General features: G+C 37.7%; 1 protein-coding gene across 2 annotated transcripts; it reads left to right on the top strand.

The window, feature by feature from the left end:
- The first annotated feature begins 353 nt into the window (after positions 1–353).
- On the top strand, positions 354–5189 carry LOC120081628 (Eukaryotic aspartyl protease family protein). 2 transcript variants are annotated; one of them, XM_090315605.1, is made up of 3 exons: positions 354–1335; positions 3136–3609; positions 4508–5189. In XM_090315605.1, exons 1-2 carry the CDS (start codon positions 742–744, stop codon positions 3508–3510), a joined length of 969 nt encoding a protein of 322 aa, XP_090171731.1. In that variant the 5' UTR covers positions 354–741; the 3' UTR covers positions 3511–3609; positions 4508–5189. The 2 variants fall into 2 exon arrangements, with proteins under 2 accessions (XP_090171731.1, XP_038892592.2); XM_039036664.2 differs by having other exon boundaries at positions 706–1335.
- Positions 5190–11890: the final 6701 nt, after the last annotated feature.

The following is an 11890-nucleotide window of genomic DNA, read 5'->3' as shown; positions in this document are numbered from 1 at the left end:
AAAAAAAATTAGAAATGGTTTGTTTTTACATTAAAAAAAACAAACGTTTATATATAGTACACTAAGAAAAAAGGAAACCTATTTTCTTCTCAGCTTTTGAAAAAGTAAATTAAACAATGTTTAGCTGAAAGAAGGAAAATAAAAAAAATAAAAAAAAATTATTGAGAAATTAAAAAGGCAATTAAAAAAAAAAATAGATTGAATTATTGTATCAAATAATATGAAATGCCCCACATTCTCCATTTGTTGGTCATGGCTGATAATGTGACATTTCCTTTATGTTGATAATTTAAAAAAAATGATGTTATAGGTGGAGCAAATATTTAAATTGGTGTAAATATAAGTATTGAAATGGGAGAGAGAAAAAGATGGAGAAGAAGAGAGACATGATGTGTGATAAAAGGGACATAGACATGAGAGGGTCCAACTCTAAAATGGAATCCAGTCTGTTCCCAAAATCTCCCCATGCCCATTCCCATTTTCATCATCATTATTCTCTTAGCTACTCCCCACATTTTCTCTATCCCACCATCAATTCAACTATAATATTCTCCCATTAATGTTAAATATTATTTGTCTAATATCTTCTTCAATTTTAAATAATGTTGAATGGATTATTTTTTAAGTCTGTGTGCATTTGTGTAAAGTCCAAAACGAACTCACTTCACATAATAAGAGAATAAAGCATAATTTAATCTAACCATTTTTAACTCCTGAGGATGTGTGTTCTATTCTATAAATATGAGTTTTGAGTCTCCCCCACAAATCCAAATTACAGAACCCCACTCACCTTCTTCCTTTTCGAACTTCCACACTCTCTGTCCTTTCATCCCAAAGATTGAAGCTATGAACACAAAATCCCCCTTCCTCCTCTCTCTCCTCCTCTTCCTCCTACTCTCCATTTCCGCCGAATCCCTCCCCCGCCATACCCCCAACTGCAACCCCTCCGCCGACCGGACCTCCACCCTCCAAGTCTTCCACATTTTCAGCCCCTGCTCACCCTTCCGCCCCTCCAAGCCTCTGTCCTCGCCAGACAATGTACTCCAATTGCAGGCCAAGGACCAAGCCAGGCTCCACTTCCTGTCGTCCCTGGTGGCCCGGAGGTCCGTCGTCCCAATCGCCTCCGCCCGGCAGCTCATACAGAGCCCCACCTTCGTGGTCCGGGCCAAGATAGGCACCCCCGCCCAAACCCTCCTCTTGGCCCTCGATACCAGCAACGACGCCGCTTGGATTCCTTGCTCCGGCTGCGTCGGTTGCCCTTCCGCCACCGTCTTCTCCTCCGATAAGTCCTCCTCCTTCCGCCCCCTCCCCTGCCAATCCTCTCAATGCAACCAGGTACACACCTCAATTTCTTTTTCTTTTTCTTTTTAATTCCATCTCTTTTAATTCTTACTTTTTTTTAAGTTAATTTAAATAATTTTCTATTGACAAATGTGGGGTGAGAGTGAGACTTAAGACATTTAAATATTTATTTTTGACATTGCATTTTTCCCCAAACTTTTTTATTCTTTTCGTCTATAACACATATGTTGAAGCTACATTTATAGTGTTGTTTTAAATGAAAATGTTTGCTTGCAAAGATTTTAATGGTTTTTGTTATGCTCTTCAATACTCTTCTCAACTTAAATATATCAATCTTGGAAATATAATGTTAAGGCCAAATTTGATAATTGTTGTGATTTTTTATTTTTGTTTTTAAAATTAAATCTATTTCATCACCATTTTTTTAACCAAGATTTGCATATTTATTAAGTAAGAATTCTTAATCAAATTAATTTTTTTTTTTTAAAAAAAATTAAAACTACATTTTTAGTTCTCAAAATTTAGTCTAGTTTTTCGATTACCATGAAAGGTAAATGACAAAAGAAGAAATTTGGAGGTGAATAAGGTCGATAGGTTTAATTTTTAAAAATAAAAATAAAAAATAAAATAATTATCAAACGAAATCTAATTTTAGTTCATTGTAGATATATAAATATACTTAGATTGTCATTATTCAAAACTTCTTTAATGAACTCGACCTTAACTACTTAAAATATCTAATAATTTTTTTATTGTGTTGGACTGTAAATCTCAGTTCTATCTTTATTGTACTTAAAAAAAACACTTAATTAATAGACATTCATTTAGAATAAATTTTAAAATGTATACACTATGGAAGAAGAAAGAAAGAAAGAAGTTGAAATGTTCTAGCACCAAGTAGAATTTGATTTATTTTTTACTTTTTTTTAACGATTTTGTAGCCACCGTGATATTGAAGTGCACGCGCTTACGCGCCGCTTGTATTGGTGGAGAGGCCGTTGGGATATTCAATGATTATAAACATCAATAATTCACTTGCATAATATTCCCCTTTTGGTTGGTAATCTGTGGGGTTCCCCTCTTCATGCTTTTCTTTCCGTTCCTTTTTCTATTTTAATATTTAAACCGAGGCTTTTTGGGAAAAAAAAAAACCCTTCATAATTTTATAGTCCAGGCCTATTAAATAAAATGATTTGTTCCAAAATCATTGTTTTATCTGTTTTTTTATGAAAAAACAACAACAATAATAAATTACAAGTTTAGCCATTCAATATCAACTTTGTTCCTACTTGGGTCTTAAATTTTTTAATTTAGTGTTCATGTCCTTAAATGGTTCTTTATTTTCTATTCAATCGATCAACTTATTCAACAAATTTGTGAAAAAATTCACATACAAAATTAAAAATTCATTAGACACGAAGCTTAATAGTAATGGACACGTATTGTTTCTCTCAATATCAGATTACAATTAAAATTCAGAAAAAGTATTATCTTTGTAATTACATTGTAACCAATCTAGATTTGCATTGGGACTTTGGATGCTTTTCTAGAATCCCAATCCATGTTCCCACGTGCTAGACAGTCATTACCTTTGAGGCAACACGTGTGACCAGAAACCCTGATTTAATTTCCGTACGAGTTTTTTTTTTTTTTTTTTTTTTTTTTAAAAAGTCTTTTATTTTAAATTTTGGGCGTCTCTAGAATCTATGACTGTCAGTGAGTCACCGACGGGGGAGCTTTGAGTCACGGGCCGAATGAAAAACTTTTCCCAAAAAATCCTTGTCGTATTTGGAGGTATAACGTTAACAGCACGTGAGCCTTTTGATTTCTCAGGTACCGAACCCGAGTTGCAGCGGCAGCGCGTGCGGTTTCAACCTGACGTATGGCAGCTCGACGGTGGCAGCGGATCTGGTTCAAGACAACATAACTCTGGCCACAGACTCAGTCCCCGGGTACACATTCGGTTGCATCACGAAGGCGACGGGTAGTTCAGTACCGCCCCAGGGGCTATTGGGCTTGGGCCGAGGCCCATTATCGCTTTTGGGCCAGAGCCAGAGCTTGTACCAATCCACATTCTCCTACTGTCTCCCAGCTTCAAATCGGTCAACTTTTCTGGGTCGTTGCGTCTTGGGCCTGTGGCCCAGCCCATTAGAATTAAGTACACGCCGCTGCTACGGAACCCCCGGCGGTCGTCCTTGTACTATGTGAATTTGATTGCCATCAGAGTCGGCCGGAGAATCGTCGATATTCCTCCCTCTGCTCTCGCTTTTAACTCCGTCACCGGCGCCGGCACTATCATCGATTCCGGTATCGTTTTTTACTCACTCTGTTCCTTACGCAATTTACCATTTTGTCCACGACTCTGCACCTTTTTATGTATTTTGATAAAGGTAAAAAAATATTTAAATTACTTTCCATTTGCACTTTAGAGATTAAATAAAAACTAGATTAAGACCAATAATTTTTACAATTACAGTAAATTAATATTTTTATGACAATTCTAATTTTATTATTTGTATTATTTACAATTTAGAAAAATATTAGATATAAAATTGTTAAAGCAGTCTCCTGATAGATATATATATATTTTTCTATGTGAGAATTAGAACTTATGACATTTTTAGAGAAAGTGTGAAAAATCTGGTTTGCTGTTGAGATATATATATATATAGTTAAGAATGTTTAAAAACTAAGGGCTTCCATTTCATAGTAATTTGATTTTTAGCGTTTGGCTTTTGAAAATAATATTTGTTTACTCAACATTTTCCCCTTTGGCCTAATTGATCCTTTAATTTTTTTTTTGGGATATAAATAGGTCCCGAATTTTCAATTTTATTTCTAAAAAGTTTGTATAAATTAATTTTTTGTTTGTTAAATTAACTAATCTATTTAATATAAATTTGAATTTTTTGTCCGACGTTAAACTTTATTTTATATCTAGTTACATCCATAGATTTTAGAAAGTTTACTTAGAGATTAAATTTATAAATTTGAAAGTTTAGAGCACAAACTTCAAAATTTAGTAACTCATGAAATAGAATGAAATTGTAATTAGGAGGGGAGTATTGATGGAAAATGAATTAACTTGAGATTTAGCAAATGAAATGATTGTATTACATGAAATAATTAAAAACAATGTGATGAAAAATGGAATTAAATTTTGAATAACAAAAAAGTACAAATTTGATTGATGGTTGTTGTTTAGGGACGACGTTCACAAGGCTGGTGGCACCGGCGTACACGGCGGTGAGGGACGAATTCCGACGAAGAGTGGGCAGAAACATAACAGTCTCATCCCTCGGCGGCTTCGATACTTGCTACACAGTCCCCATCATCTCTCCCACCATAACCTTTATGTTTGCCGGAATGAACGTCACTCTTCCGCCGGACAACTTCCTCATCCACAGCACCGCCGGATCCACCACCTGCCTCGCCATGGCTGCCGCCCCCGATAACGTCAACTCCGTACTCAACGTCATTGCCAGTATGCAGCAGCAAAACCACCGCATTCTCTTCGACATTCCCAATTCCCGCCTTGGCGTCGCCCGTGAACGCTGCTCCTCTTAATACACACGATGCTTTCGTTGTCATCTTCGATTCCGGTGGTTGGTTTTTAGAATAAGAATGTTGTGGTGGTAAAGTAGTAATTTTTAGTTGGTGGTTTCTTAGTGGAGTAAGGAGGATTTGAACTTCCTACTAAAAAAGTAGTATATGTCATTTACAGTTAAGTAGACTCATTTTAGCATTTTGAATTGGTGTTAAAAAGAGTGATTTGGAAGAAATATATTATTTTGTATGGTTGTGTTTTGTAGTTGTATCATTTGGGATTTGGAAGGTTTTAGCTTATATTGTTCATGTCTTTAAAAGAAAAGCATTTCTTGGTTTAATATTCTCCGGTGTGTTGTATGTTTACTACTACTAAACAGAACAATTATATGAGACATACATTCCTTTTCTTTCTTTTTTTTTTTTTTTTTTAAATAATATTTCATTAAACTTCAAGGACATACGAAAACATTTACATCGTTCTTGATTATTACTGCAAAGTAATTGACTGATATTATCATAAGACTGCAGTGTGGTTGGCTCATTTTATTATTGACAAAACTCGAGCAGCGTGTTCTGCAACATGTCAAAGATATTATTATTAACATTGTTACATGTCTGGTAGCCAATTCGACAAATCTTTTCCTTATTTGTCTGCATTGATTTACAGATTTCTGTGGCTGCTTTCCTTATTCTCCAACACAGGATATTTATTCACTCCTAAAAGATATTCTCAAAGCTACCCTTATTTATATTATACTCTTATTCAATTTTAGCGTTAGCCGCCTTATTATAAAAGTGTGTATTGAGAGTTTTGAGCTTAGGGTTTGTCTAAGCCTTGACCTCCATGTATTAATTATTATTGAAAATTCTTGTGTTTATCGTTGAGTTTTTGGTTCGACAACCATGTAGAACTTAGGAGGAGTTTGATTTGATATTGTATTTAGGGGTAGCTTAAGTACGTTGAAGATAATGAAAACTCATATTTAGGGGAGCCTCTTACTTTTAGGGGGAGCCTAAGTATGTTGTATTGAGGGGATCTCATACAAAGCTTGGAAAAGCTTTTTTGCGGAAGTGGGGGAAGCTCAAACTTAGGGAAGCCTAAGTTGAAACTGAAGAGAGATAGTGTAGGCTTCAATGCAACATTTATCAGACTTATTTATATTATACTCTAGATAAGTACTTTCGTTGTAATTGCTAAACTCTTTATACAGTGAAGCTTCGTTTCACTGGGTACACAGCTCCCCAGACGTTGGTGAATTTACATTGAACTTAGTTATCAATCTCTGTGTCTTTACATTTATGTTTGCTTTTGTATTGCCCACTTGTCATATATATTGTTTGTGACATCGTGCTTGACATTGTATCCTATGTTAGATCCACCTTATTTTTTTCAATTGGTATCAGAGCTTGTTGACTGCTATTCATTAAGTATTCAATGGAGTCGATTAGGGAAGGTGGATCAACTACTCGTCCCTTGTACTTGATGGAACTAACTACTCCTATTGAAAAGCCAGAACGACAGCTTTCCTTAAGTCCATTGACCATAAGACTTGGAAGGCAGTTGTCTCTGGATGGACATATCCTCAAGTTACTGACAAAGATGGCAAGATCTCTTTCAAGCCCGATAAGGACTGGACTGAAGTTGAGGATGAAGCTTCCCTTGGAAATTCTCGTGCTCTAAATTCTAACGGACAAGAACATCTTTCGACTTAGCAATACTTGTGTTTCTGCTAAGGAAGCGGAAGAACCTTGACGTGGCGTATAAAGGCACCTCTAAAGTGAAGTTGTCTCGTCTGCAGATTTTAACTTCAAAATTTGAAGCTCTTAAGATGTTGGGAGATGAAAGTATTTCAAATACAATGCTCACATCTTGGATATTGCAAATGAATCCTTTGCTCTTGGTGAAAAAATGTCTAAAGAAAAAAACTTGTTCGAAAGATCTACATTCACTACCAAAAGGATTTGATATAAAACAACTATCGAAGATGCCCATGATATTGCTATCATGAAGGTGGATGAGTTGTTTGGCTCTTTGCGAACCTTTGAATTGACCTTTGATAAAAAAAAAAAAAAAAAAAGAAGTGATATGAAAGGTAAGATATAACTTTGCAGTTTGTTTCTAATAAAGATCAAACTAGAAATGAAAGCAAAGATACAGAAGAAAATCATGCTAATACTCTACCCCTGTTAACTAAACATTTCAGCAAAGTTATAACACAATTGGACAGGAGGTCTGGAAACTTTCATACTTCACATATCAAAGATAATAGTAGTAACAACAACTCTATTATGCACAAAAATTTTAAACCATCTGGAAGAAAAAGAGAAAGTAAATGCGATTTAAGCAATGCTTAGGGCAACAAAGATTGAAACTTCAAGTGCAAAGAATGTGAAAGGTTTAGCCACTTCCAAGTTGAGTGTCCAAATTATCTGAGAAGACAGATAAAGTATATTCAATGACTTTGTCAGATGATGAGTTTGATTCAAGTAGTGAATCTGATGAAAAAAATTCATGTCTTGACTGTTTGGGTTGCATCTAATAATACTGAAAAGCCTAGGATATCTGATAAAATTCTGAGTAAAGACTCAAGGGTCGATCAAGCTTCAATCCAGATTGATAATTTATCACTAGAAGAAGTTTATGAAAAGTAGAAGGAAGACTTACAAGTTTTAGAGTTACGAAAGGAACGGATAGAAAAATTAATTGAAGATGTCGAAAAAGCAGCTTGTAACCCTAGGGGCATTTTAGTAATTGTGTGTACCCTATGGCTTCCCACTAGTCTATTTATTTGGCTTATTCTCTTGTAATTTGTGTATCAAAATTAATAATAAAAATCAGTGTCTATCGTGGTTTTTCTCCCTGTACTAGGGTTTCCATGTAACTGTGTTGTTATTCTCTTCTCAATTCTTTTATTTTTAACATGATATCAGAGCAAGGGGACGAAATCCTAGCCATTATGGAAGAGAACCATCTACAGTCGCCTTCAGTGGGTGGATCTTTGAGTTTTGATATGAAAACTGCTATTCGGGTCGCGATAAAGGAATGTTTTCAAGCTGTCTTACCAGAATTAATTTATGTCGTCCAATTGCAGTCAATAGAGAGCCACCGTCAATGGGAGCCGCACATGGACAAATTTGAAGAATACGCTAACAGAGCTGATCTGCCTCGTCTTGTGCCACCGTCGACTAGGCTTAGATCAAGTATGGCCGTAGCAACCCCTCAAACTCATCGCGAGGTGGATTAGATCTGGCTCCGATCGACCCTTAGGCAGATAGAGTTTCTTCGACAGCTTCAGATCGCACCTTCGACCTGCAGATTCTCGACGAACAGACTGGGCGTTCGCCTATCCAGCTTTCGATCGCGCCTAGGGCTTCGACTTCAACTGGAAAAAACTCAACTGCGCCGACGTACCCTAGGGTTTTCACGTCAGATCCGGCGAACCCACTTGTCTCGCAAGGAGAACAGGACCTCTCCGATTCTGCCCTAGGCGTATTCGACCAACAACAAGTCGACAACCACCTTCAGCCGGTGACCTCCCTCTAGCTGGCGACTACCTTCCAGCCGTCGATCTCCTTCCAACCGTTAGTGGATGCCCCGTTTCCAACCGGTTGTGGCTCAACCTAATACTCAGATGAAAACCTGGTAAATTCTTTCCTTATTTTACCTACTACAAATATCTTGCCTGTGTTTCCCTCAATTGACAGTACGACTAGTTTGAGTACGGTTGGAATTAGTACCATCGCCTAGTCAGGCAATATACAGTATTTTAGTCTTATTAGTGTGAACGGTAAAAAACCTTAGATTGTTGACTCAGGGGCGACAGATCATCTTACTGGTACCTCTGATCAGTTTCTATCATATTATCCAAGTGCTGGTAACGAACGAATTAGGATTGCAGATGGGTCGTTCGCACTTGTTGTAGGAAAAAGGGATTTATCTCCGTTTGAGGGTTTGGTTTTGTGGGACATTTTGCATGTTCCTAAAATTTCATATAATTTGTTATCCATCAGTAAGATTACAAGAGATTTGAATTGTCAGGCAATTTTTTCACCCGACTCTGTTTTATTTCAAGATCTAAGCCTAGGGACGACGATTGGCATTGCCCGGCACGATGGGGGACTCTACTTCCTAACTGATGATGTTTCCTCTAGGAATGATTATAGGACTATCCTTGTCTCCTTAAATTTTTCTACCTCTGAGAATGATTTTCTGTTATGGCATTACCGCTTAGGGCATCCGAACTTTCAATACATGAAACGCTTATTTCCGCATTTATTTTGCAATATTAATGTGTCTTCTTTAAAGCGTGAAGTGTGTATTCGTGCCAAACAGAGTCGTGTCTCCTTCCACTCCCAACCCTATAAACCATCCAAGCCCTTCACCTTAGTCCACAGTTATGTTTGGGGTCCCTCACCAACCACAACCTCCATAGGGAAACACTAGTTTGTCACTTTTATAGACGACCACACTCGACTCACTTGGGTCTTTCTTCTCACTGATAAGTTCGAGGTGTTATCTATATTCCAACAATTTTATGCCACTGTGGAAACCCAGTTTAAGGCCAGGATTTGTATTTTGAGAAGTGACAATGGGCAGGAATTCTTTAACGCTTCCTTCCAGGAGTTTCTTACTTCCAAAGGGATTATCCACCAGAGTTCGTATGCCTACACTCCCCAACAAAATGGAATAGCAGAGAGAAAAAATCGTCATTTGGTGGAAGTTGCTAGGTCCTTAATGCTATCCACATCACTCCCATCTCACCTATGGGGTGATGTCATCCTTACTGCTACTCACTTAATCAACCGAATGCCTTCCCGGGTCCTCAATTTTCAAAACCCCTTAGACTGTTTAAAAGAGTCATACCCTATGACTCGTTTAGTCTCCAATGTACCACTTCGAGTTTTTGCCTGTGTTGCCTTTGTTCACTCCCATGGTCCAAACCGCACGAAATTTACCACCCGTGCTCAAAAGTGCATCTTTGTTAGGTATCCATTCCATCAACATGAGTATAAATGTTACCACCCATCCTCTCGCAAATATTTCGTTTCCATGGATATCACCTTCCTTGAGGATCAACCCTTCTTCCCTGTTAGCCATCTTCAAGGGGAGACCTCTAGTGAAGAGACTAACTGGTCCACATATACAATTCCCTTGGAGTCTGCCCCTATTCCCGAACATGTTGGTCCTATCCTTCCTACCAATCAAGTCCCATGGATAACATACTATAGAAAGAATCTCAGGAAGGAAGCAGCATCACCTGTTGCATCTCCGTCTCTGGTCCATGAGTCAAACCCAACATTAGGTACATGTATTCCTAAAATTAATGAGATTGATACTTGTACTAACTAGTGCAGAGAAGAAAAAGGAGGGAAAGGTGCTGATAGCACCACTATAGCAGATGGAAAGACGACAGTGAATGATGATTCAGACACAACTCTAGAAAATGTGAGTGATACTAAAGATAATGGTGAAAAAAGTGTGATTTCTGAAGATGAGAAACAGGAAGAGGAGACTAGTGATCACAATGGAAATTCTGACAGTTTGAAGAAATATGATGCTTCTCTTGATCTTCCAATAGCCTTGAGGAAAGGTATTCGCTCATGTGCAAGGTACTCCATGCATAGTTACATGACATATAGTAACCTGTCATTTGATTTTAGGGCCTTTACCACTAGTTTAGATGTGGGGGTGATACCGAGTAACATACAGGAAGCAATGGGAATTGAAGTTTGGAAAGCTGCTGTTATGGAGGAGATGAGAGCTCTAGAGAAAAATGGAACGTAGGACCAAGTGATCCTACCTAAAGGGCCTAAGACGGTTGGGTGCAAATGGGTTTTCACTATAAAGTACAAGTCAGATGGGACTGTTGATCGATACAAAGCCAGGTTAGTTGCCAAAGGGTTTACAAAGCCAGGAAGTCTACATGAATCCTTCTCATGGATTTGAAGATCAGTTCACATAGTGAGTTTGCCGGCTGAGAAAGTCGCTATATGAGTTGAAACAATCTCCGAGAGCCTGGTTTGACAGATTTGCCACCTTTGTCAAAGGACAAGGGTATACCCAAGGGCACTCAAATCATACACTTTTTACAAAGAAGTCAACTTCAGGGAAGGTAGCAGTTCTCATTATGTCGTTGATGATATTGTGCTCTCCGGTGATGATGATGTTGAAATTGTGAAACTCAAAGCAAAGATGGCCAAAGAGTTTGAAATTAAAGACCTTGGGATGTTAAGATACTTTCTCGGAATGGAAGTAGCCCAGTCTAGGGACGAAATCTCAGTGTCCCAATGGAAATACACGATTGATCTTCTAACGGAAATGAGAATGACTAGGTGCAAACCTGCTGACACCCCAGTAGAATATAATTCAAAGCTCAGCAATACTAGTAACAGTGTTTCGGTCAATAAAAGAAAGGTATCAACGGTTAGTTGAGAAATTGATATACTTATCTCATACGAGACCTGATATTTCATATGTAGTAGTGTCGTTAGTTAGTTTATGCAGGCTCCTTGTGAAGAACACATGACAGCAGTTGAACGCATCCTTCAATATCTAAAAGGTACACCAGGTAAAGGGTTAATGTTCAAGAAGTCTGATAAATGCTGCATTGAAGCCTACACTGATTCTGATTGGGCAGGGTCTGTTTTTGATAGAAAATCAACATTAGGGTATTACATATTTGTTTGGGGTAATCTTGTGACCTGGAGGAGTAAGAAACAAGGAGTTGTGGCCAGAAGTAGTGCAGAAGCTGAGTATCGGGCCATGAGTTTAGGGATATGTGAAGAGATCTGGTTGATGAAAGTGTTGTTAGATCATCATCAAGACAATGAGCTCCCAGTGAAACTGTTTTGTGATAATAAGGCAGCAATAAGTATTGCAAATAATCCTATTAAGCATGACAGAACAAAACACGTTGAGATCAACCGACACTTCATCAAGGAAAGACTTGACAACAGAAGTATATGCATTCCTTATGTTCCCTTAAATCAGCAAATTGCAGATGTGCTCACAAAAGGATTACTGAGACAAAGCTTTGAT

Source organism: Benincasa hispida, chromosome 7 (genome assembly GCF_027475165.1).
Source record: "Benincasa hispida cultivar pf3 chromosome 7, pf3_genome.v1.1, whole genome shotgun sequence".
In the NCBI taxonomy this organism is placed as follows: domain Eukaryota; kingdom Viridiplantae; phylum Streptophyta; class Magnoliopsida; order Cucurbitales; family Cucurbitaceae; genus Benincasa; species Benincasa hispida.
The sequence above is the reverse complement of the archived record's forward strand: the minus strand, read 5'-3'. Positions and strand labels throughout refer to the sequence as shown.

Bases quoted from the DNA above. Each gene is read 5' to 3' on its own strand.
- LOC120081628 (XM_090315605.1), top strand. From the start codon at position 742: ATGAGTTTTGAGTCTCCCCCACAAATCCAAATTACAGAACCCCACTCA. The intron at 1,336-3,135 runs GTACACACCTCA...TTGATTTCTCAG, and splicing joins AATCCTCTCAATGCAACCAG to GTACCGAACCCGAGTTGCAG.